Here is a 24,269-nt window from a genome sequence, read left to right as displayed (position 1 = left end):
AATCAGCATATCAAAATGATTTCTGATGGAAAAATCCACTTTATCATCACAAGAATAATTATTTTTGAAAATATATTAATCATTTTAAATTGTAATATATCATAGTAGGCAACACAGTGGCTCAGTGGTTAGCACTGTCGCCTCACAGCAAGAAGGGTCAGCTGGCATTTCTGTGTGGAGTATGCATGTTTTCCCCGTGTTTGCGTGGGTTTCCCCCAAAGTCCAAAGACATGCGCTATAGGTGAATTAAATAAACTAAATTGGCCGTAGTGTATGTGTGTGCATGTGAGAATGTATGGGTGTTTCCCAGTACTGGATTGCAGCTGGAAGGGTATCTGCTGCGTAAAAACATATACTGGATAAGTTGGTGGTTCATTCTGCTGTGGCAACCACTGATGAATAAAGGGACTAAGTTAAAGGAAACCGAATGAATGAATGAATGAATGAATGTATGAGTATTACTGCTCATTAAACTTAGTCAAATGCTGCCTTGATAAGCATAAGAGTTTGCATTACATACAAAATCTTACAAACCCCAAACTTTCGAACAATGGTGTACATTCCCATTAACCCCCAAGAACCCAAATTCCTCCTGCCAGCACTGAAACGCTTCACTCAAAACATCTTGTTTTTGATGAAGCACCGGGTTCAATGACCAGATATACATCCAACCGACCTACAAAGCGAGACCCTGACCCCTCACAGTGTGTTTGAGTCTGGACTTAACTCCAAATGTAAACAAAACAGCCTGCTGTCTCTGTAATGGACAATCATTCACCCTCGCAGGACAACAAGGTAAATGTCAGCCATGTCAAGTTGATATTCCATCCAAACATCTGCTTGTACTCCACATCACACTTTATGCTTGGACAGACACAAGACAGAGCACTTGAGTATCTCAATCTGAATCACTCCTCCAAGACGAGAAGAAAGTAATCCTGTTCATGTATTGTAAGTAGAAGCTTTAAAACGGCAATAAAATGCAATGGTTTTGCTTAAACCAACCAATAGTTTGGATTTTCACAGTGCCTGAATTAAAAAAAAGCACATTCTGGCAGACTAAAATAGATCTCCTGATAGAAAAGCATCCCTTAAGTCCACTTGAAACCCTCTTCATCATGAGATAAGGTAAAGACAGACAGATGGCTCTCGTCTTGAATTGTTCACATGAGTATTAGAGGTTAACCTGGGACTTTCCCAACTCCAAAACGTAGCCGACAGCTTTGAGTCTTTAAGACTCTTTCCAAACCATCCAATTCATTTCACAGCCACCTGCGCTCCACTTAATCCACGAACACGGTCTCATAAAGCAGTCTCTTTCTATCCGTAAAAGAGAGTTCCAGTCAAACAGTATACAATCAGACTCTTGCTTCAAGCCAAACAGCAGTATTTCTTCCACCAGGACTCAGAGAGCTTTCTCATTTTATCGGGCGTTCTCTTCTTTAGTCGTTTCTGCTGCTGGCTGTCCGAGTATTGGATGCTGGCCACTATAGCCGTGTCAAACACCTCCTTCAGGTTCTTCTGAGTGAGCGCCGAACACTCCATGTACGACACAGCCTGGACTTCTTCAGCGCACATGCTGGCGTCCTGTGGCTCGACTGGTCGCTCCTTGTACTGGGCCAGCTGGATGAGCACTTTGACATCCTGCCGGAGGTCAGACTGAGTGCCGACCAGCAGGATTGGTGCCCGCGGGCAGTGCCGGCGGATCTCAGGCACCCACTTCTCCCTCACATTCTGGAAAGAGGAGGGACTTACCACACTGAAGCAGAGCAGGAAGACGTCAGCGTTGGTGTAGCACAGCGGACGGAGCTTGTCAAACTCATCCTGCCAAGAGAAAAATTAAAACATTCAGAAGCGATAAACATCAGAAATGGACACTTAATGTTCTGGATTGCAAAAAGCAGTGGACAGAAAAATGCCCAGAGGGTTTTCTTAGTGCTTTACATCATACATTGAGTCATTTATTGGCCTGACATCTGTGTGTGTGAACACTTTTATATGTAGTAAGGCTGCCTAATATATCGTTTCAGCATCGATATCGCAATGTATGCATTCACAATAGTCACATCGCAAATTCAATGTTGGGTTGGGATTATATTTGAGCAAAAGTCAGAGTTCAGGAGATGAGATTTTTTTACAGAGTTTAAACTTAAAGGGTCATGAAACACCAAAACACATTTTTTGAGATGTTGACAGTCATATACGTGTCCCACGCTGCTAAAAACACTATTAGGACACATATATTTCACTAAAAAGTGAACATTGGTTGTTTTTGCGTTATTTTGAGCAAATTCGTTCTTCTGGTTTGAAACGAATTTTTGAAGCTGCGTCACGGCGATTAGATCCTTACGTGTAAGCCAGCGTGGAGAGTGGATGTCTGTACCTGTGAGTACATCGTGACGTATCTGAGCGTGCAGAATTAATTCATGAGACTTAGTTCAACCCAATCAGCGCGCTCTATTGTGAATGAGGTGAAACTTCATTAATATGCATGATAGCTTCGAAGAAAGTTTTTACCTGTTACAGTGTTCAGACGGCAGAGAGACGCCACGTTGTGTTGCCAAAACAAGTGGAAGAACAAGAATTTGGAGACATGGGTCATCAGTGTTTTGTTTGTAAATGTGCAGCAATGAAGGTTTTGTTTTCATTTCCCGGCTATGAGACTCATGTGTGGTTTACAATGCACGCGACACGCGACAGAAATATGTTTGTAAGGAACATGTTTTACCCGAGAGCTTTTCGCATCTGGAAATGGTGAAATCCGGATTTGCCGCTCGCCTCCTTTTAAAAATGAAACGGCTCCAGTTGGTGTTGATTGTCCCGTCTCTGCGGATTTGGTAAGTGCGTGTGATCAGTGCTCTTTGTTTGTTTATTCAGATAGCAAAGTTAGTTGGACTGAAAGATCCACTATAAATGCTGCTCTCCGAATGTAAACATATAAACACCACAATCAAACTATTACCGTCGTGTAGGATAATCGCTGCATTTTGTGACAGGATAGTCTATACACACACAGATTTTTGACACTACCTACCGAGTGCATCTAAGTTACCGAGAAATGCAGAGGTTTTTTTCTCCCATACGGCATGCGGTATCAAACATTCCTCGCATACAATTTCTTGTTTGTCATGGGGGACATGCATGAAATGTTCCTAAATGAAAGTGAAAGTGCCAAACTGCAGTTAAAGTCGACAAATTAATAATTTGGCAAATAATTTGATTACTGATGTCCATGTAAACACAGTCACTGTCTTTCTCCCCCGCGTCTGTGTTTGTTTTGCTCTGTAAAAATCAGCGCATGCTCAAACGAAAACTCCCCTTTTTATGTAAAACCTTCCCTCTGTCTCTCCCCCGACACTCCCACCTAAACAGAGCTAGACACACCCACTTTCCTGACTTTTTTCAAACTAGAGGTGTGAAAACACCCTGCTAAGACAGGGGATTTCGTGGCCCTTTAATGCAGTGAAATTGTATAGTTTGCATGTTTTTAAGGCCTGAGAGAGATTCAAGTATTCAGGAACAAGACATTTTAACAATTGGAAATTTAATTAATAATAATCACAAAGTATGCACTGCTTATTTCACTTTTATCTATGCTTTATTGTATTTATCTGTGCTTGTAATTTATTACATTTTATGCATGATTCACTTCTCTACAGGACCACCCCAATCAATCAAAACTAATACATTTGCTAACACTTTAGGGACTAATACTCACGATTAACTAGTTGCTTGTTTGCATGCATGTTAAGATATTGGCTCCTTTTTAGTACTTATAAAGTGCATATTCTGCATGATCTTATTCTACGTTCCTCACCAATACTTATACTACCTTTTAATATATAATAAGGAGCAAATTAGGTTTATTAAAGCAAACGTCATAGCTAACGATTTGCTAATAGTGAAAATTTAACCTCAAAATAATGTGTGACAAAATTCTTTCCAAATAGTGGTATTCAATCATTTGGTGAAATTGTATAGATATAGTATATCGCAACATATATTGCAGAAAAATAAAATATCTCAATGTCAGGTTTTTCCAATATTGTGCAGCCCTAAAATGTGGTTCATGAGCACTGTCCATAATGTATTTTATACTGTAAAAAACACATTATTTGACCTTATCCTATGCTACCCCTAAGCTCATTGCTTAAAGAGTGGTTTACACGGACAAGGACAAAATTATTTAGTGATATGAGTCTGACCAAGTTATTTCACTGTCAAGGTGGTTTATGAGGACATGCCCTGTGTCCTAATTTTCAAATGCTTAAAAATCACACTTAGTGTGGTCTTTGACATTAAAAATTTACCACAGGTTTCCTGTGAGGGTTGGGTTCATGAGTAGCAGTAGGATAAGGCCATATAATAAGCGTTTTTTAAAGTATGACTATGAAATAGATTATGCCTATGGAGAGTCCTCATAAACCACATGTACAACTGTCTGCGTGTAATTCCCGTACATAGTGTTGTCATGCACATGTGTATTATACATGTCATCTAATTTGTATTTACATAGCACTTTCATGGTGTATGGCCATGCACCCAAAGCACTTGGGGGGGATCTCTCCACACCACCACCAGTGTGCAGCATCCACTTAGATGATGCGACGGCAGCCACAGGACAATGGCACCAGTGCGCTCACCATATACCACCTATTGGTGTAGTTGAGACACAGTGATAGAGCCAATTCAGTGTATAGGGATGATTGGGAGGCCGTGATTGGTAAAGGGCAATGGAGGGAATTTGGCCAGGACACCGGGGTTACACCCCTACTCTTTACAAGAAGTGCCATAGGGTTTTTAATGACCACAGAGTGTCAGGACCTCGGTTTAACGTCTCCTCCAAAAGATGGCGCTCACTGACAGTGTCCCCTTCACTATACTGGGGCATTAGGACTCACACAGACCACAGGTTGACCACACCCCTGCTGGCCTCACTAACACCACTTCCAACAGCAACCTAGTTTCTCCCATGTGGTCTCCCATCCAGGTACTAACCAGCTCAGCCCTGCTTAGCTTCAGTGAATAACCGGTCTTGGTCTGCAGGGTGATATGGCTTTGACACATAGGTTGTGGCGTGTGCAAGATGTAAATTCAAGCAATTTGATTTGCCCTTTTTAGTGTTTTTTCTTTTTTTTTTGTAAACAACTTAAAATAACGATCCCTACCATTTAAAAGACGTATTCTCTCTTCTTATCAAAACTGCATTTATTTAATTAATACAGCACTATGAACATATTTGTAATTTAATGTATTTAAAAAAAAAAGTAAAATAAAAGGTTTATAGAACATGGTCCTTAACAAACATTTTAATATAATAAATTGGTGCTCAAAACTATTTCTTATTAATATCACTGCTAAAAACAGTGCTTAATATATCTATTCTATGAATAGAAATATCAAAAGAAAAGCATTTATTGGAAATATATTTTCTATAATTTTGAAATATTATAAATGTAGTTCAATCATTTTAATCTTAAAAAAATTATTATAAAAAATCTTATACTGATTTCAACACTTTGAGCAAAAGTGTAAATACAAATTTTTTATAAAATAATAATAAAAATAATAATAACTGTAAATGCCAAAAAGCAGTCTTATTGTACAATAATGGGACTTTAATCTTCTAAACTGGCAACTTCCAAGTCATACGATTCCATATCTCTGAAATATCAGGACTCGCTGTGATGTCAGCGGCATGAGAGATAAAGGCTTGAACACAAATGTGAGATCTGTTGTTTATTACTGCTGCATTCCATGTCCTTTTCTACTCCTTATGAGTCTCCAGCTTGGTTTCTGTTCATATATGTTCATAGTTTCTGTCCAAAGATGCTTTCTTCTATTAATTAGTCAACTAGCCACATCCTAACTCATAAAAAAGAATCCTTATGAATAATGTAATAATATAAGCAATTATGTGGACTTTTTTTAAAGCTGCATGTGTTGATATTAAATTTCTATACAACTTATTCTAAAATAAATTGACAACAAAACCCTTGAATCTGAAGTATTTCTATAACAGTATTATTGAGGGTATTCATTTTTTGTTGTCTTAAAGATATCACATTTAACAGTGTAATACATTTTTTGCTCTTGTAAAGATAAACAGTAAAGTGTCCCTATAATGCTTTTTAAATATTGTCTTTAATGAAGTGTGCAATGTAGCCATTTATAAATGTAACCGATCTGAAAAAGATTTAAGGTGCATGACTTGTAAAATTATTGTTTCCAAAAAAAAGAGCCAATTCTGAACTGCTGAAATGCGTCACCAATAACTCCAATAATTAATCTCAGTCCACTCAACCAAACTCCAGCATATAGCACAATTACTAATCTAAATGCGTCCTATTAGCCATTGTGTTCATAAGTTCAACAGAAATATGTCTGATTGGTTAATAATTCTCAAAACTAAACAAACATTCTACATAAGTGATTGAGGTTCAAATGGATCAACTTGTTCTTGTAATGTTTCATCATTGGATTCTGGTTCATATTAATATGGCAAAAAATCAATGCCACCTTTACCATGCTAAAATAAGCTGTCTGACACGTTGTAAGCAGTAGACCAATCATAACAGACTGGTTCTTCTGACCAATCAGAGCAGAGCACACTCTCAGAATTGACTTATGTGCTGTGAAATGTATATTACAAGTAAATAAGAGTGTTTAATCTGAGATGCATGTAATTTTACTCTTGTATTCTACTCTAGAAAACACTTTGAGATATTTCACCCAAAAATGTACTCATTCTCCACTTGTTCCAAACCTGTTTGAAGTTGTTTTCTTCTGTCAAATATGAAAGACAATATACTAAAAATCCTTGGAAAAAAGGATTTACATCCATAATATTTTTTGTTAGTACTATAGATACCAATGGCTGTTTTTTCCTTAAACATTCTTCAAAATATCTTCTTTTGTGTTCAACAGAAAAAAATACATAAATAATCATTAAAGTTCAGAACCACTTGTGTGTGAGTAAATGCTGAGGAAATTTTAGGTGAACTATTCTTTCAAGTAAATGAAGGCAAATTTCATTTAAATGTACAATTTGGTAAAAGAGCATGCACAAACGTATACAAATAAATTCTCAAGACTCATGATTTTCTTTGTGTCTCTCGCTCTCCCTGCACTGGCCTAAACACGGCTGATCCAAATGTCTCTTGGCTTGCCTCCCTTCACCGTCTCTCCTTAGCTTGCTAAACTCATCGAAAACACACTGATCTCACATTTCCAGTGACCAGCCCCAGCTGTACCCTGACAGAAAGTAGGTCTCCCTTTCCCTGGGATCAAGCCCAATTCATCACAATTAGACTGCTTCCCATTTGCGGTCCCCTAGGGCTGCTGGTTTCTCCCTCCCACAAAGAAAGAGACACACTAAGTGACCTACAACAGTGCGTTCCCATAGGATGAAGTCTATACTTCCTTATGATGCCTGGCCTGCAAACTTCAGCTGAACTTTACCAGAAATCCTTATCCTGAGTAAGCAAAACAACACTGAATCACTTTCTCCCTTATCTTAGAGATAGGCAAGCGTATGACTAATTGGGACGTGACTCATGAGTCCATTTACAGTGAAGAGACGAAGACTTTGACAAGCGTGTGTTGTGAAAACAGCATGTCATCCTCATACAGAGACATGATGAACTCGCACTGGCTTTAATGTGTTTGTGTGAGCTGGTTTGTTTGGATCTGGTGGTGCTGAGTGGGCTTATTGGACTGACCTGACCGGCTGTGTCACAAAGCTGAAGTTTCACAGGCTTGCCATCCACAGCTACAACCGCTGCAAAGGAGAACAGATTCAATTAGACATTTTATCTCTCGTAAGTCGGTGCACATTATTAAGACAGATGAACTGTAGCCAATCATGTGGCCATTTGACAAATTAAATGAGGTCACTGGTAAACTGCAGTCAGTGGATCCTTATTTATCATACATTTTAATACAAATGAAATACTGTAAAACATTGTTATTGTTTTATATATGCATTCACGTTATATATTGCATTCATGTTATTTTTGTTTAACCTCATGATATGATTAATTTATTATTTAGTAAATATATTACAGTGTATATATCCAATTATGCAAACATAATATTAATATAGCATATTTTACTTTTTAACTTTATTTTTTATTTATTTTTTTTACATTAAAATATTTTACAGAACCAAACACTCAGTGACAGCAGCAGTTAATAAAAAAATAATAAATAAATAAATAAATAAATAATAATCATTACAACAACACAACAAGTAACACTACCAGTAAATAAAAACAAATGAAAAAAAGACACATACATCATTTTCAAATTTCAAAAGATACAGCTGGGAATACTATGTCCTGTTGCCATGTTCAGATACAAAGTAACAGGTGCCCATCTTTGTGTTTAAAAATATCCATTTTACAAGTTCACACTTGCAATAGTTTCAGAATAAAGCGTATTTGGCGTGCTGTCCGGGGACAGGGCTCTGAGCTCGGGGAAGACACCCAAACTCGAGTTATTCCCCTTATCAGGAAACAGAGAGGAATTGGGAGGTTGCTGGTTTATTACTGGTCTAAGATGGTCAGCATTTTGTCCCAGATACTGGTCAGCTTTCTCCATCTAAAACTAGTCGCACCAACTAAAATTGGGTTTGCTGACAGATTGCTGGATGCTACCCTTGTATTTAGGCTTTTAATATATTATTTTAATTAGATTGTTTTTATTTAGATTTACTTTTTCAGTTGGTTATAAATGCTGGAGTGATATTTACCTGCAAAGTTGTCAAACGCTGTTGGGACATACTCTGTGGGATATCCGTTAGTAGTGTAGCTCACAATGAGACTGGTTTTACCCACTGCACCATCACCGACCAGTACGCACTTCACCCTGCGCTCCGCCGCCGTCCCGAAGCGACTTCTGACCGCAGAGGACAGGTCCCTGCTCCTCAGCCTCCGCGGCGGAACCGGCGGCACGACCGTACCGGGAACGGGCTTATACTCTCCCCCTCCTCCCTGCGGAGGCATCGCTGCAAACACCGCAAACAGCGTCCCGGAGCTTTAACGCCACTTTCAGCAGTTCATCATCTCACTTGTCGCTCGTGAACGAGAGAGAGAGGGGCACCAGTCTCCGGTTTCACCGCGGTGTCCATTTATTGTAGAGGAAGAACAGTCCGCTAAAGGCTACATCTCAAATCAAGGAGGGTTTGGTTTGTCTGGATATAAAACAAATCAACTCTGAAGCAAAAATAAATAGGAAGCCCACACGTACACTGACGTTATGCCCTCATGAGACGAGCCCTCCTCCGCCCTCTCTAAAACTGATCTGAGCTGAACACACTTCGCTCCCAAACACTCTGGCTGTGTCTTACTGCCTTCTGCCGCCTACTAGACTGGTGTTTGAAGCGCGCGAGACACTTTTGGGCGTACCCTAGATAGGCAAATGACTAGGGTTTGAGACACGGACCATGACATCATCCTCAGTGAACTGCAGTCATCCGTGAACTGAAGTTCAGCAGACCTGTTGTCATTACTGATAAACTCAACTGAACTGGCGAGAACACACGCGTCAGCATTTTCATCTGTTATCACGGATAATCTCTATGAAATTATAAATGGGTAAAGAGCATTTAAAATGTGTAAAGTGTAAAGTATTTTTCTAAACCATGTTTAATTTTTAAATAGAGCAATTCTTATTTTTGAGTATTTATTTTCTCATTTCAATATATATATATATATATATATATATATATATATATATATATATATATATATATATATATATATATATATATATATATAGAATCTACTATTTATTATATATCTTATATAATATCTACACACACAAATGATAATATTATATTTATATATATATATATATATATATATATATATATATATATATATATATATATATATATATATATATATATATAATATTATATTATTATATATTATTTTAATTGCCAGTAATTTATGTTTATTTTTTGCAAATGTTATGCTTTTTCTCCAAACATTTCTCCACAAACAACGAGCGCTCTCTTGTGGCTCCCTGAAGCGTCGTTCCACATTTACATTAAGAAGTTATTGTATTATTGTTTACTAAAACAACTGAATTATTATATAATTATTATTATTTAAAATGACGAATTAGAGTTTTAATAAATTCATTAAAAGTATTTTATGACTACTTTGACAAAACAGCAACACAATGACTCCATCTATTGGACAAGTGGTATGATTTAACCAAGAACAAGATAAAGGACTTTTAACTTGAGTTAATGGCGCATATTAGTTAATATTATTAACTTATAAACTTATAAACCATTCTATTATATATTAATAATATATAAAAGAGCTACATCTACACCGAGTGTTTTTATGTATTCATCTGCTTATTTGTGTGTGGAACATTTGTCTGAGATCTTGTTTAACCCGAGCCTCACTCTCAGTTGAACAAACACCCGCACATGATTTCCAAACCATCAGCTCTAGATGAATGTGAGAGTTTGACAGATGGCTGCAAATACAGTGAAAGAGTCAAAAACAAACGGCGAAGTCGTGCTGGGCTTCTTGGAGGAGGCAGAATCATGGCAGCTTCTAAGTAACCAGTTTCCAAGTAAAGTCGGCGGGCGACCAGCGTGGTTGAGCCAGGCGGATTTACCAGCCGTGTCTGAGTTGCAGTGCGAGGAGTGTAAACTGCCAGCGGTGTTTCTTCTGCAGGTTTACGCGCCAGTCACTGAATATGATCGATGTTTTCACAGGACACTGTTTGTGTTCTGCTGCAAGACACCAACCTGCTATACTCGAAACGACAGCAAGTGTTTTAAAGGTAATAAACTGTCAAAATAACTATTGTAGTTATTCCTGTATGTGTGTGTAGTATTTTTATTAAGATGTATTAAAGCGATATGGTCAGCTAAATATTAAAGCTGACCAGTTTCCTGACCTTCGTGTCGTTCCAAACTTAGTATGACTTTATTTGTTCTGTGAAACCGATAGTACACATATATGTTGTGTTACTAACTTTAGTGTTCATTAAGTTGATGTTGAACGAAATGTAATGTGTACAAATATTAGCTATAATAATATTGTTTTAGCTTTATGGTGAAATTTAAATAAGTTTAGTAATATTTTCCATGTTATGTTTAACATAGCAAGACATTTTCACAGCATTTCCTATTATATTTATGTAGAAAGTCTTATTTCTATTAGCTTAAACAAAATTATATATATATATATATATATATATATATATATATATATATATATATATAATTTATTTGACTTTTTAATACTATTATGGTTAATATTAGGTCCTTTCCTGAAATCTTATGTAAACAGATAACCGTTATTTCCATTATAGGAAGTTAATTGGATTCAGAACTATTTGTTTACCAACATTCTTTGAAGTATTTCTTTTGTTCCAAAGCAGAAAGAAAGTCATATGAATTTGCAACAACATGAGATGACAAGATCTTGAATATGGGCATCGTCTCTCTCCTTTCTATTCTGTACTATTCCCATTTTCAGTGTTCAGAAGTCAATTACCGAGGAAAAATGAGTTTTACCCTTTTAATCCTCCTCCTGACGAGAAGCCAGAACAGCCAGTACATGATGCTCAGGTTTTGTGTTCTGGACTCAAACTGTGCAGGCTGTGTGGTTGTCTGGGACAGAAAGCCTGCTCTCGATGTCACTCTGTCACATACTGCTGTAAAGAGCATCAGACCACAGACTGGAAACACAGACACAAGAAAGAGTGCTCAGCTGAGGGTGAGTCTAGAATGCTTCATCAATTACTTTTAATGTTTGATACTTTAAAGGAACTCTCCACTCTTTTTGGAAATGGGCTCAGTTTACAACTCCCCTAGAGTTAAACTGTTGAGTTTTAAATCCATTCAGCTGATCTCCAGGTCTGGCAGGAGCACTTTTAGCTTAGCTTAGCATAGATCATTGAATCGGATTAGACCATTAGCATCTCGCTCCAAAAAAAAAAATATTTTTTTTTAATCTTTTTTTGATAATTTTCCTATTTAAAGCTTTATTTTTCCGTAGTTATGTTGTGTACCAAGACTGGCAGAAAATAAATAGTGGCTAGTTTTCAAGCTGATATGGCTCAGATCTACTCTCATTGTGGAGTAATAATCAAGGAACTTCGCTGTTGTGCCATAGCTGCAGTAGGCTCAATGACAAAAATATTTCTATTTTTTGAGCAAGATTCTAATAGTCTAATCTGATTCAATGATTTATGCTATGCTAAAAGTGCTCCTGCCAGATTCAGAGCTTGGCTGAAAGGATTTAAAAATTGTAAAACTTTACTGTTTAACTTTAGGGGAAGTCATAAAATAAGCCTTATTCAAATAAAAAAAAAGTGGAGTGTAATCCAGTGTTTCCCAACCCTGTTCCTGAAGGCACACCAACAGTACACATTTTCAACCTCTCCCTAATCAAACACACCTAAATCAACTTATAACATCAGAAAAGACTCCAACACCTGAAGTTATTGGGTCAGAAAATGGAGACATCCAAAATATGTACTGTTGGTGTGCCTCCAGGAACAGGGTTGGGAAACACTGGTGTAATCTATACGTGTGATGTCTTTGTATCTACAGCTTCTCAAACTTTAGGGGAGTTTAATTCATTTCTGTTTCCTGAGTGGGAGCTGGTCACCGAACCCGAGGAGCTTCCAGCTAAAGATGAACTCCAGGAATCCCCCAGTCTGGATCAGGAGAGCATTGCATCTTTAAATAGCGGTATTGTTTACAGAACAGTTTCAGGTGGTTGATATTTCTTGTCAAGTATTTGTCATTCAGAGTATTGACTTAATCAGGTTTGGAGGACAGCGAGCTGGAGAGTATGGCACTTCATGAAACATTAGACTCCAAAGTCTTTCAGAAGTTCAAGCAGCGCATTGCTAATGAGCCACAACAGGTTAGTAACACAGTCTCAGCCATGGAAATGCGATGCATTGCTTTTCCCCATATGCATTAATAGCTATGTGCTGATTTGTGTGTGTTTTTAAGGTTTTGCGGTATTGTAGAGGGGGATCTCCTCTTTGGGTGACAGCTGAACATGTGCCACATGAAGAGGAAGTTCCAGCGTGTACATGTGGCGCAAAACGGCTCTTTGAATTCCAGGTGATGCAAAACAGATGTTAAGCTAGCTTTTTCTTTTCATTCAATGAGAAACTGAGGAGTCTAGATTTATTTTATTTTTTTTTAAGAATGTTGTTTTCAACTGGTGTCTACAAAAACATGTTACAGTTTTACAAATAAATGTTTCTTGGACAGCAAATTAGATTTTTTTAAAGGATTGTGTAACACTAAAGACAAATGGAAGCTGTAAGGTCAGCTTTGAAGTCACAGGAATATAAAATGTTTTAAAATAGGAGTCATTTTATAAAATGTTATATCCATAATCTATAACAAAAGTCATTTTTGTTTAGCTTAAGAGACTTCGAAAATATTTTTGAAAATGAAGCCAACCTTTGTGTAAATATGTCCCTTGTTTTAAAATATGCAGGTCTGTCTATTGGACTAAATTGATTTGTTTTTCTTTTACATGCCAAACCAGTAAAGGTCACCTTGTAATGTAGTCCTCTGTTGTTGTTGTTGGTTGTCAAGTGTAATCTTGTACATGCCTAGACATTAATTACATGTATGGATGACATGACCACATTTAGTGGTGTAGTCAACAGAGGCAACAAGTTTGACACCTGTTTTAAATATTTTTGTTCAGGCCTCCAAACCGCTTGAGATATCTTAAACTTAGTGCAGAATTATTCAATACTATCTGGATGCAGCAAGCTGAGATTGCATGTAATGTCAGACACAATGCGCTCAATGAAGCAAGTTTCACTGGAAGGGGTAGGGTTAGGAATGGGCATTAAAAAGCATTGCATGCAGCTCAGATTGCAACTGCATCAGGTCTGCATCCAGACCCATATCAAATTAAACATTAGAATAAAGCATTACACAATTTAAAGTGTCACTGTGTCCATTTCAGATAATGCCCCAGTTACTTAATCACCTGAAAGTGGACAGTACAGATGCCAGCATAGACTGGGGGATGGTGGCCATCTACACCTGTGCTGACAGCTGCGATCAAGGCAACAAATATTCCCTGGAGTTCATCTGGAAACAAGACTTTTCAGGAGATCAAGCGAAGTAGAACTATTCATTTACACAGACTTTGTATTAAAGATATATGGTGAATCAAAATGATTGATTCCTTCGTAGTTTAGGTCTTAAACTTGCATTAAAATATCCATCGTCATGAAGAATTTCCACAGATTTTGGTTTAGCGCCAATCAAAAATTTGGGTTAAGACTTTGTTCAACCTGATTTTCTCTGAGATGCATTCAATTGATCAAATTACAGTAAAACATTTACATTGTTACAATAATTCTTTAGAATATTTCATTCACCAATAAATTCTAAAAAATTTAATGAATTAAAAAAATATTATTTCAACCAATACAGCTGAATCAGCACATTGATTTTTGAGGAAAATAATGACTGCTGACTCTAAATATATGTTTACATAGTTTCCTTTCGAGTATTGCATTAAGTGAAGTTTCATAAACTAATTTTGAGATTGAGCACGACTGGCTGCTCTTCTGTATTCAGTAATAATCCAATCAGGTTGATCCTAGTTTACAATAAATGGATCGTTTTCTACCTATTGCTCTTTGTTTTGGAAGAATCCCCCCTTCCACCCCATCTCCTCCTTTTACTCCCTTTTCCAAGGGGTAGCTCTCGAGACCTCCCTGATCTCGGATCTCCTTATATGCTTATTGACTGGGTGGGAGCCTTGGGCTCAAGTATTTCTGAGCTCAGGGTTCTCTCCCGGGAGAGCATGCCAAACCTGCTATAAACGTTAAGCATATATAAGTGGGAACTCTTGAAATAGAACTTGTAACCTCTTAAGCAACATTACCATAAATTTTCCCTCAGAATTTATATTGTGCAAGATTGAGTTCGTTTAATCGGTGTACTTCTAAATTTATATACAAATGTACATTTTTTACATGGCCTATTCTTCACCCACAAAAGGTATTTTCTGTTGAAAACTGTAATAGACACATCCTGGACTTCTAGGATTGTTATTCAGTACCATACAAGAATCAAACCATGTAGACAATATGTAGGCAGAACTTGGCAAACATATTTATTTGCGTTCAACGTAGCAAAGTAAATTTAGTTACATAGACCAAAGGCTTAAATTAATGTCAGTGCTTTACATGGGGCTATTTGGAGACCTACAGTACATCATACAACGAAATGCCAATTGAACTGTTAGATTTGCCAACGGTTACTTATCTTAAAACTGTAACTTAAAAGATCAAATCCACGTGATCGTTTCAACAACCGAAGGATCAAAGCTTCGTTGAAAAATAACCTCAATGCACTTCTCCAAACAAAAGATCTCTCACACTGCACAACATGGGCTCTCACTGACGTTCAACACAGACAATCAGTAATGAAATATCACATAAAACCTGCTAATAAAGGGAATGTGTAAAAGTATGAAATTATGAACATTTTTACATGATAAAACCATAAAAGAATCCCAAACATTAAAATGTTCAGACATGGATAAAACAGTATTTTGAAAACCAAATGGCAGGTGAAAAACATTCTTAAAAAGGTAAAATAAAAACATTTCTTATCCTCAATTGTTCAGTTTCTGAGCAGAGATAAAGAGGTCCTTCATATTTACAGACTTACAAAATTAATCGAAACTGCGTAGGTCAACCCAGACATACCGATGGTCTCAGCAAGGAACTGACCAGCGATAACAGAAGAGATTACGAGGTCTTCCTGAATCCTTTTAAGATGGGGTAAATATTCTCAAACGCTTCATAGATTTCCCCTCTAACCTTGGCACCTGGAAACAAAGGACAATGTTCATAAATCTTACACTACTATCGAAAGGTACTGATTGCCATTTCAAATGCAACAATGACCTCACCTGTGAGTACGACTTTGCCTGAAACAAATATTAAAAGAACGATTCTGGGTTTGATCATTCTGTAGATTAATCCTGGAAATAACTCCGGTTCATAGCTGGGGAGGAAATATCAGCAGTATATTAGGATTTAGATCACATTTATCAGTCAGACTGCAATTTCTACAGTCAAAATGGTGCTCACCGAGAAATAACAAACACACACAGGATATACCCCAGTATAATAGTGAAGCAAACACTTATTTTTCTAGAAATGTCACTTTTTTTAAAGATCATAAAGCTGCGGGTTATATCAGGCTATTAAAAACAAGCTAATTTACTTTTCTCTTCTAATACTGGTAACATTTAAAACATGTTCTGTCTCCAGTGACATGAAGCATAACTGCACTTTGGACATCCCAAGTTCAAATCCTGGTATGAGAACCTTTCGCCATTCAGTGCCCCCTTTCCTGTCAAACTTCGCTTGCCATCTAACTACTGTCCAATCACAATAAAAAATAAAAAAATGGCCTACTATAAATCATACAAAACGCTTTAGAGTGAGAGGGACTAAAGCATGTTTATAATAATAGTTTTATTTTATTCAGGGTCACCAGTAGTCGAATTGCATTACATTAAAAGTTCTGTAAAGCTTTTTTAACTGTGCAGTTTTTATTCAAAATTTGACAAATTGCAACTGAAACATGAACAGAGGGTGGGACATAGAGTAGCCCCTCCCCTTTTTAAAAACAGCCAATAGCGTTTGGTTTTCAATCACAGCTCTGCCAGTGAGGTTGGTGGAGCTCAAACACATCAAATGAAAAGCTAAGGAGAAGGGGGCGGGCCATGTCAGATACTAGAAAGTATTTGATTGGTCAAGATCTGATGAGAAACTGTAAAAAAATAAAAATAGTCCACTGTGGTGGAAGTGACAAACTGCAAGCTTTGGATGTTTATATCAGTAAACAACATGAATGGTGTCACTGTTTTAGAGAATCCTATGGACATCCTCAAAACTAACATACTGATTGCTACATCTTAACTTTATTTTAATTTCACCAGAATTTTAAGAAAGACATTATACAATATGCCTTTAAAACAATCCGGATTGTCGTTTAAATTTTTCCCCTTAAAGTGATTTGTGACTTCTTGAAAATACATTAAAGCAATACTAGGTTCAGGGCAGGCTACGAAATTGTCCATTATGAAGGTCACAGTCAGATGATGCAGTTTTGACTCCTATACTCCAGTAATCTGATATTTCTTGTCTACAATACAACATGTTCCTTACAGATTGCAAATAACAGTGAGGCAAATTATCCACAGACCTCTGGAAACATTAGCATGAAGAATGGCTACAAAACCGGCATCACTGACATTCACCAAACCAGAGTCTCTCCTTTGTTTCTCCATGTTTAAAAGCAATTAATAGATTCTACACTGTAAAATAAGTTGACTCAACTCAAAATTGAGACAATTTGCTAGAGCTTTTTTGAGTTGACTCAACTTTCAACCCAAGTACTGCAACTGTCTCGATTTAAGTTGAGTGAAATGTCCTGAAGCTGGTTTCCTTTAAGTTTAATCAACTTTTTAATAAAAATTTTTTTAACAGTGTAGGATATATCCTATTTGACAGAGTTACAGATGTGACAGAACCTGCCATGTAGGATTGAAAACTAAATTAAACCAAGAAATGTAATCAAACAAAAGTACTTTGTCTGATGATTTAACATGTGCCCCCAATTGATGCACATTGTAGTTTTACAAATTGGTTACAGAGTAAGCAAAACAATAATCAAACTAAAATGATATAGTCTGAAGAGGAAATTCAAATCAGTTTAGAAAAACTCATGCAAAAAGAATTCAAATTAGTTTCAATAATCAACAAACAAATAAAAACCAAAAGACAAACCTGCTAAACTGCTGGTGGGTAAGCACCAGGCCCTCTAATCGGATGGGAAACTTGACATCGCAGCTCCCCACCATGTTCTGGATTTTGAAGTCTAAGAATTTGGCAGGGAAACCCAACTTCTGCACCACTCTGGCATATTTCCTGGCTGCCAATCGAGACTGTTCCTCACTTTGGCAGGAAGTTCACACAAACAAGGTAAACTCACATACTGCTCTTTGTTCACCAAGAATGTAGAAAGACATAACAGCAAGTGTGCAGGTGGCAGTCATACCTTTTAGCTCCTGTACACACCATCTTCCCCGAGCTGAAGATGAGCGCTGTTGTTCTGGGTTCTCGTATTCTCATGATGACGGCAGCAAAACGCTGAAAGAGTTAATAGTGCATGCAAGTTAAAGTTTGTCTAACACAAACCTAAACCATTCAAATAAACCTGTACAACAAGTGATAACCTGTCATTGGGTGTACTTTTTTATGATTTGTTTATTACCTTTAATGTTGGGTATAATATATAGCCATATATGAATGCAAAAGGTCTCCTATCAAGGCTACATTAGCACAAGTCTACCAAAATAATTCAATTGCTACTACAGCATTTGGATGGCACAGCCAAAATTTGGCATAAGCAACATGAAATATTTACAAATATTTTAGCGGCTGCTGAGTGTGAGAATATTTAGGTGTAAAACGTGATGAATGCCTAATCCGGATACCTTTAAAAAAATAAAAACCTTGAAAGGAGAGACATTAAACAATTATTCCAGGTGCACACTGATTTTTTTTATAGACCTTTACAACAGCTTAGGATTAAAGGACTCTTATGATCTACAACATTTGTGATGAACAGCTAACTAACAACTCCAGGCAAACAAACAAACAAAGGCAAATGCAAAAAAGTAGTAGTCTTACCTTTGGATTATATTCAGCATTTCTGGCTCGAAGTGCAATCGTCTTCAAATCAAGTTTGCACCCCAAGTTTACAGTGGACACAATATTCCTTAAAATAAAGTACATACTTTTAACATGATAGTCCAATATTGCCAACAAAATTAATGTGTTTGTCTGAACTAGGCATGGTACGATAACCACTTTCAAGGTATACCATGATTTGGAAAAGTCAAAGTTTTAAAACAGTCAGAATTTTCTGGTATACTGTTTTTAAGGTGTCTATGTGTATGATTTGTTTATGCTTTTTGGAGTTGACAACAGTATCTCCAGCAGAAAAAATATCCAAAGATGCCATTTCAAATTGTAAAGGTCAATGATTCATTTGAATTATTTAGTCTGACATGTTTACTGTTACAAAATACTTTAAATGTTTCTCAAAATAAAATATATTAAGAAGAAAAAGCTTTTGTGTTTGCCAAACATTTAAAAAGAATTTATTTTAGAGCGGAAATCACAACACCGTGAAACTGTGATGTTTTATCCACGGTTATCAAACTATCAGAATCTTATACCGGCCCATGCCTAGTCTGAACCGCAAATCAACATTTCTGATGGGATTGTTAATTTAGAAAGAACACTGACTGTAACTGCGGGACGATGCCAGAGCTCTCGGAGGCTGGTGTGGCAGGAGTGATGGGAGTCATAGGGGTTAGGGGTGTGGTATAAAGCGGTGTGTTCCCTGGCAGAGCTGTTGTTGTGGAGACAGCCTGTGTCGAGTGGTAAAGCTGGGGCGTCTGGCCTGAACCTCCCACCATCCCACCCTGCTGCTGTGAGGCCGCCTGCTGCTGCTGCTGTTGCCGCTGCTGCTCCTCCAGGAGGGACAAGCTGTTGGTGTTCTGCACAGGCTGTGGTGTGAGGCCTGTCCCGTACGGCATCATAGGACTGAAAATGGGCAGGCCAGGCGTCATGGCTCCCTTTTGAATTGACAAGAGGCAAATAAGATCAGTAATTTCATGCTAGAATATACCTAACTTTGGCTCACGTTTTTGCAGTTTTTTCACAGTCTGTAAGCATCGATGCTAGGACTGGAAGATTCATTGAAAAGTAATCGAGATTAATTTTTCCAGGTCAATTTTTTCAATTACTTTCCCTACCGTGCGTGGAGTCAAGGGTTTGCAGCCGCATCTAACCTCTGGTCAAGTAGGACGATGGACCTATACTTGAGCTTTACTTTGCACTACATTGATGATGATTGGAAGCTGCGCCAGAGACGCCTTGAGATGGCATATTTTCCATTACACTAAAATTATTAATTACAATAAAATATTTGTTTACAGAAGACTCAAGAAATGCACTGTTTAGAATATTATTTAGTGCAAGTTATTTATTTTTCCAAGTTGCTTGTTTTAGGCATTGATGTTCAATAAATAATCATAGATAGTAGATAGTGTGTGTTTTCTTAAATTATTTTAAGTAATCCACCCTTCATTCAAAAAAAATCTCTCACCTGTAATATGTGTGCATATTTACTGTACAAAACCTGTCAGTGAACTATGAGGGAAAAAAAATAAATTAAAAAAATCATAATCGAGTTAAAATGTTCAATTAATGGAGATTTTAATTTTAGGCCAAATCAGCCAGCCCTAATCAATGCTCTGCAGATTCAGAGACCGATAAAATCAAACACCTTTTTGCATTTTCAGAATGCAAGGTGCACCGCATTGCCCTATTTTGTTGACAAGAAAAAAGTAGTGAGGTTTGCTTAAGTCGCTAATCAACAGCTGAATAAGCTGCATATCGTGCGCTAGCGTTGCTGATGATGTTGTCCCAATTATAATATTTAATAATATAGTGATATTCAAGAATTGTGAAATCATACAGCCGTGGAAAAGTCAAAACATTTCTCCTCCATCATAAAAAAAATCTCTGTTGTCTTGACAGTACAAACAATGGTGTCACCTCAATGGAAATCATGCCTCTGCTTTCTTTTGATTGGAGAATGAAAAAGACACGACCGACTTTGCTCTGAGCTGATTTTTTCTGACTGCGCAGACAGTGGTCAGCAGCAAAATCGCAAGGCACAACAGGTAGTTAAAGCTCAAGGCACACATGCTTACAGCCAATAGTAAACCTTTCAAAAAAGGTGTTTCAAGCAAAAAAACTCAATCAAGGCCTGAAGTGGACATTTCACAAAAAAATAAATAAATTAAATTAAATTAAAAAAATATATAAAAAAATAAATCACCTTGACTTTATTTAGGTGGAGAATATTAAACAAACTAAATCTCCAGCAGCTGCTTTCAGATGAAGCAGTGTGTACTAGAAAAAGCCAGTTACTGACAAGCTTCACATCACAAGATTGCAGACATTTTAATGGGCACAATACTGAGATTTGACAGCTGTTGCTTAGCATTGAACTTAAAACAATTTTAAAAAGTATGTTAAGGGGAAAAAACAGAGAAAAGCCTCTAAAAGCAGTATATTTAATACATTTCTATGAATACCTTAACTTTTGGAACTTATGAACACTGGTTTTATGCAAAACATGGACCTACAGGCCAGTCCAATAAAATGCTTTGATAGAAAAATGTAGTAATCAAGAGAATATCTTTGCAATTTCTGTGGTCACCACAAATAGTGATTTACTGATGCACAACTCCAAATCAACAGAGTTTGCACCAACAGCCTTATGATTACATTAACATGTGGTGCAACTGTGCCTCACGAGTTCAATTCCCGACCCGAAGTCTTTCGTCATTTACCCTCCCCTTTCTTTGCCACGCTACTTTCCTGTCAATCTTTGTCTTATCAAATAAAGCCAAACCACGACCACAAAAAAAATGAAAGTCAGTGGACACCAAGGCTGTAATAGAGAAGCTGGTAATGTGTCCCAACAACAAGTTTAATAAAAACCTGGATTTACTGGTACAGGATACATTTAATTAAAATAAAAACTAAACAGGACAGGACACCGGCCCTCCAAGAACAGGTTTGGACATTGGTAGTCAACAGTGTACAGCACTGTACCCATACTCAAACCATTGTTTATAAATCTCAATGTGTGTTTGATTATAAATCTGGGTTGTCTGGTCAGTACAAATGTATTATGTGGAGGAAGCAAACTATAAAGAGTAATGAGCTGAGGACAAAAATCCTTTTGGTTTAGACTATTTCCCACTCCAACCATTTCCAGAGGAAGTAAACAATGTCCAGTGTTTTAACAGCACCTGTAGTGTATTCCAGCCTTGAAGGATCATGAAACCCTGGACTAAATTTTCAACATATTTTAACAGCTCTAAACATCAGTTAAGACAACATTAGCATCTGCTACCTTAATTGTAGGGAATAACTAGACAATTCTGAGTTCCCTCCATTTTCATCTTCTGGGTTTAAAATCAATATGGGGCAGCGTCACTTGTGGTAATAAGAGAGAATTTTAATAATGTGTCTGTGTCCAAATATTATTTATGAGACTGAGCTTTCTTATCCTATGGGAAGAGGTGCTACTGAATTATTCAGTCAAGCTATAAGGCTGCACAGTAGTTAGGGCTCTTTCACACAGAATGCATTTTCGCATCTATGAACAAGACGCAGCACTGAGCACCTGTGCAAGAAACTTTCAATGCCTGCCTGGCATAATTCCATCTTAGTCTACTACTTTGAAACTAACAATAAACAGCAGTGCACTGTGTAAAAGTTGAAGCTCTTTTAATTTGACATGGCATCCACAAAACAGTACAAGCATGTAAAGACTGGTATTCTGACAATATGATGGGCATTGTGCCATGCGCTGTCAAAAGTACCAACTTCTAGTGCTGCACAATATATCATCTGCAATATTCACATCACAAAGATTTGCAATGTTGAGTCTGAATTCTAGTTTAGCAGGAGCTACAGAATCGTATTTAATCACTGTGTTTGTACAAAATGTATATGATTTATGCAAAAAAAAAAAAAAAAAAAAAAACACCCCACTGGGAGATGATTTAGCTTGTTTTAAGGAGAAAAAAAAAACACTTAATATTCCCTCTGACGGTGAAAACAAAACAATATATTTACTTGCTCTAAGAATTTTTTAAATATTTGGACTGGAAACAAGACAAAAGTAAGAAAACCTTTTTTTTTCTCATTGTGGTTATTCAGTTTCTTCACCTAAATACTGTTGAACTCAACAGAAAACTATCAAACAGTGAGATTTATCTTGTGAAATTAAAAAAATAATATTGCTTTATTCAAAATGCAGAAAGTTAATAATATTAACTTTAATATCAGATTTTGCCATTATCGTGCAGCCCTACCAACTTCAACAAGTCTCTACTGAAATGTACTGAAAATTATTGGCCATTGGAGTTTGTTCCTGTATGTTTTTTTTCCTACAGAATTCGTCATAATATCTTGTTTTCTGTTCGCCCTAAGCAAGACATTAATAAATGTTAATAAGCACTAGAGTTTGAGTAAATGAAGAAATGTCACTTTTTGAGATAATCCCGTTAACAACATTAACTTAACACTCCATTCCTCACCTGTGGAGATGCCAGACCTTGAGCGAAAGGAGGTAAGCTGTTGTTCTGCTCCATGCTGACAGGTTATGAAGCAAAACAACAGAGCAGTTGTTCAAGACTTCCTTAAAGATTTCAGTGGCTCCAAACGACGTGGACTAAAATGAATAAAAAAGACAAGTTAATATATTTAGCGTACCTAAATAAACAGATAAACAAACATGCACAAGGGAAACGTGAATGTAAATCGGATTGTTAAATTAAAAGGACACAGTAACGTTATCCCAGAGTTATAAAGGAAGTACAAAACGTAAATTGATAAACACTAAGAGGACCCACGGAGACATTGAATAATATAACTCACATTCTAGAGAGTTGACAATATTGATGAGATAATAGTTATCAGAACAGGAATGCAGCACAGCGTGTTTAGCGAGGCTAGTTTTGGAGCTAACTTTAATCTGTTCGTTAAAATCTCAAGCAGTTAACACTTATAAAACAGTTCTCCACCCAGAAACAGTGTTAAACACTGTAGATCAAAAGACAGCCAAACAAACCGATAATTCGCAGGATCCACCGGGTTTGCAACGAGCTGAATAGTTCCAGAAGCGCAGGGAGCGCGCAATACATGAGCCTTCACAACAACTTCCGCCGACTTTAATATGCGCTTCCGGTGCACTATTGGCTCACAAGTTCAAATTTGCGATATTTTTTAGACCGTTTTGATTGATGTAAACAAAAACAATGGTCCCAATGTATTTCCTGTTTTACATTTCTTAATTTTTATAGCTTCCGAGAATGCAAAACTAATGAATACATATTGATAAATAATGTTATGGTAGCTGTTTAATGTAAATTTATGATTATGAATTGCCTCTTGTTACAGTTATGAAATAATTTGATAGCAAGGAGGAAATGTTCATGGGCCAATGACAACACCACATTGAAATGGGCCTTTAATTATGCAAAAAAAAAGGTACGTTAAACGTTAAAAGGTGTACCTTTTGTTTTCTTTATCTTACAATAAATACATCTAAAATAATTAAC

General features: G+C 36.9%; 3 protein-coding genes across 4 annotated transcripts; 1 reads left to right on the top strand and 2 right to left on the bottom strand.

Annotated features, from left to right (window-relative positions):
• Positions 1–449: 449 nt before the first annotated feature.
• On the bottom strand, positions 450–9,382 carry rhoua (ras homolog family member Ua). Its single transcript, XM_056471119.1, has 3 exons — positions 8,753–9,382; positions 7,722–7,780; positions 450–1,824 (listed from the first exon to the last, which is right to left on the bottom strand). The coding sequence occupies exons 1-3, from the start codon at positions 9,003–9,005 to the stop codon at positions 1,372–1,374; spliced, it is 765 nt and encodes a 254-aa protein (XP_056327094.1). The 5' UTR covers positions 9,006–9,382; the 3' UTR covers positions 450–1,371.
• A 1,036-nt stretch (positions 9,383–10,418) lies between these two features.
• On the top strand, positions 10,419–14,882 carry pdcd2 (programmed cell death 2). Its single transcript, XM_056471115.1, has 6 exons — positions 10,419–10,809; positions 11,511–11,750; positions 12,590–12,730; positions 12,808–12,908; positions 13,001–13,114; positions 13,983–14,882. The coding sequence occupies exons 1-6, from the start codon at positions 10,494–10,496 to the stop codon at positions 14,145–14,147; spliced, it is 1,077 nt and encodes a 358-aa protein (XP_056327090.1). The 5' UTR covers positions 10,419–10,493; the 3' UTR covers positions 14,148–14,882.
• A 239-nt stretch (positions 14,883–15,121) lies between these two features.
• tbp (TATA box binding protein) lies at positions 15,122–23,868 on the bottom strand. Of its 2 annotated transcripts, none has more exons than XM_056471117.1 (8): positions 23,780–23,868; positions 23,247–23,380; positions 19,366–19,697; positions 18,745–18,832; positions 18,110–18,201; positions 17,839–18,006; positions 15,951–16,045; positions 15,122–15,866 (listed from the first exon to the last, which is right to left on the bottom strand). In XM_056471117.1, the coding sequence occupies exons 2-8, from the start codon at positions 23,298–23,300 to the stop codon at positions 15,787–15,789; spliced, it is 909 nt and encodes a 302-aa protein (XP_056327092.1). In that variant the 5' UTR covers positions 23,301–23,380; positions 23,780–23,868; the 3' UTR covers positions 15,122–15,786. The 2 variants fall into 2 exon arrangements, with proteins under 2 accessions (XP_056327092.1, XP_056327093.1); XM_056471118.1 differs by lacking the exon at positions 23,780–23,868 and adding an exon at positions 23,587–23,756.
• Between the last annotated feature and the right edge of the window lie 401 nt (positions 23,869–24,269).

The sequence above is a fragment of the Danio aesculapii genome, chromosome 13, assembly GCF_903798145.1.
Source record: "Danio aesculapii chromosome 13, fDanAes4.1, whole genome shotgun sequence".
Lineage (NCBI taxonomy): Eukaryota > Metazoa > Chordata > Actinopteri > Cypriniformes > Danionidae > Danio > Danio aesculapii.
This window is presented reverse-complemented; position numbering and strand designations above follow the sequence as displayed.

What these genes read in the sequence shown, in the direction of transcription:
- rhoua (XM_056471119.1), bottom strand. Translation starts at nt 9,005, where the DNA reads ATGCCTCCGCAGGGAGGAGGGGGAGAGTATAAGCCCGTTCCCGGTACG. An exon ending in AGCGTTTGACAACTTTGCAG is followed by an intron (nt 7,781 to 8,752) that starts GTAAATATCACT and finishes TCTCCTTTGCAG; the next exon opens with CGGTTGTAGCTGTGGATGGC. An exon ending in TTTGTGACACAGCCGGTCAG is followed by an intron (nt 1,825 to 7,721) that starts GTCAGTCCAATA and finishes TTCTCTTGGCAG; the next exon opens with GATGAGTTTGACAAGCTCCG.
- pdcd2 (XM_056471115.1), top strand. Translation starts at nt 10,494, where the DNA reads ATGGCTGCAAATACAGTGAAAGAGTCAAAAACAAACGGCGAAGTCGTG. An exon ending in GAAAGAGTGCTCAGCTGAGG is followed by an intron (nt 11,751 to 12,589) that starts GTGAGTCTAGAA and finishes TTGTATCTACAG; the next exon opens with CTTCTCAAACTTTAGGGGAG. An exon ending in TTGCTAATGAGCCACAACAG is followed by an intron (nt 12,909 to 13,000) that starts GTTAGTAACACA and finishes TGTGTTTTTAAG; the next exon opens with GTTTTGCGGTATTGTAGAGG.
- tbp (XM_056471117.1), bottom strand. Translation starts at nt 23,300, where the DNA reads ATGGAGCAGAACAACAGCTTACCTCCTTTCGCTCAAGGTCTGGCATCT. An exon ending in AAGGTCTGGCATCTCCACAG is followed by an intron (nt 19,698 to 23,246) that starts GTGAGGAATGGA and finishes TCAATTCAAAAG; the next exon opens with GGAGCCATGACGCCTGGCCT. An exon ending in ATGCTGAATATAATCCAAAG is followed by an intron (nt 18,202 to 18,744) that starts GTAAGACTACTA and finishes TAACTCTTTCAG; the next exon opens with CGTTTTGCTGCCGTCATCAT.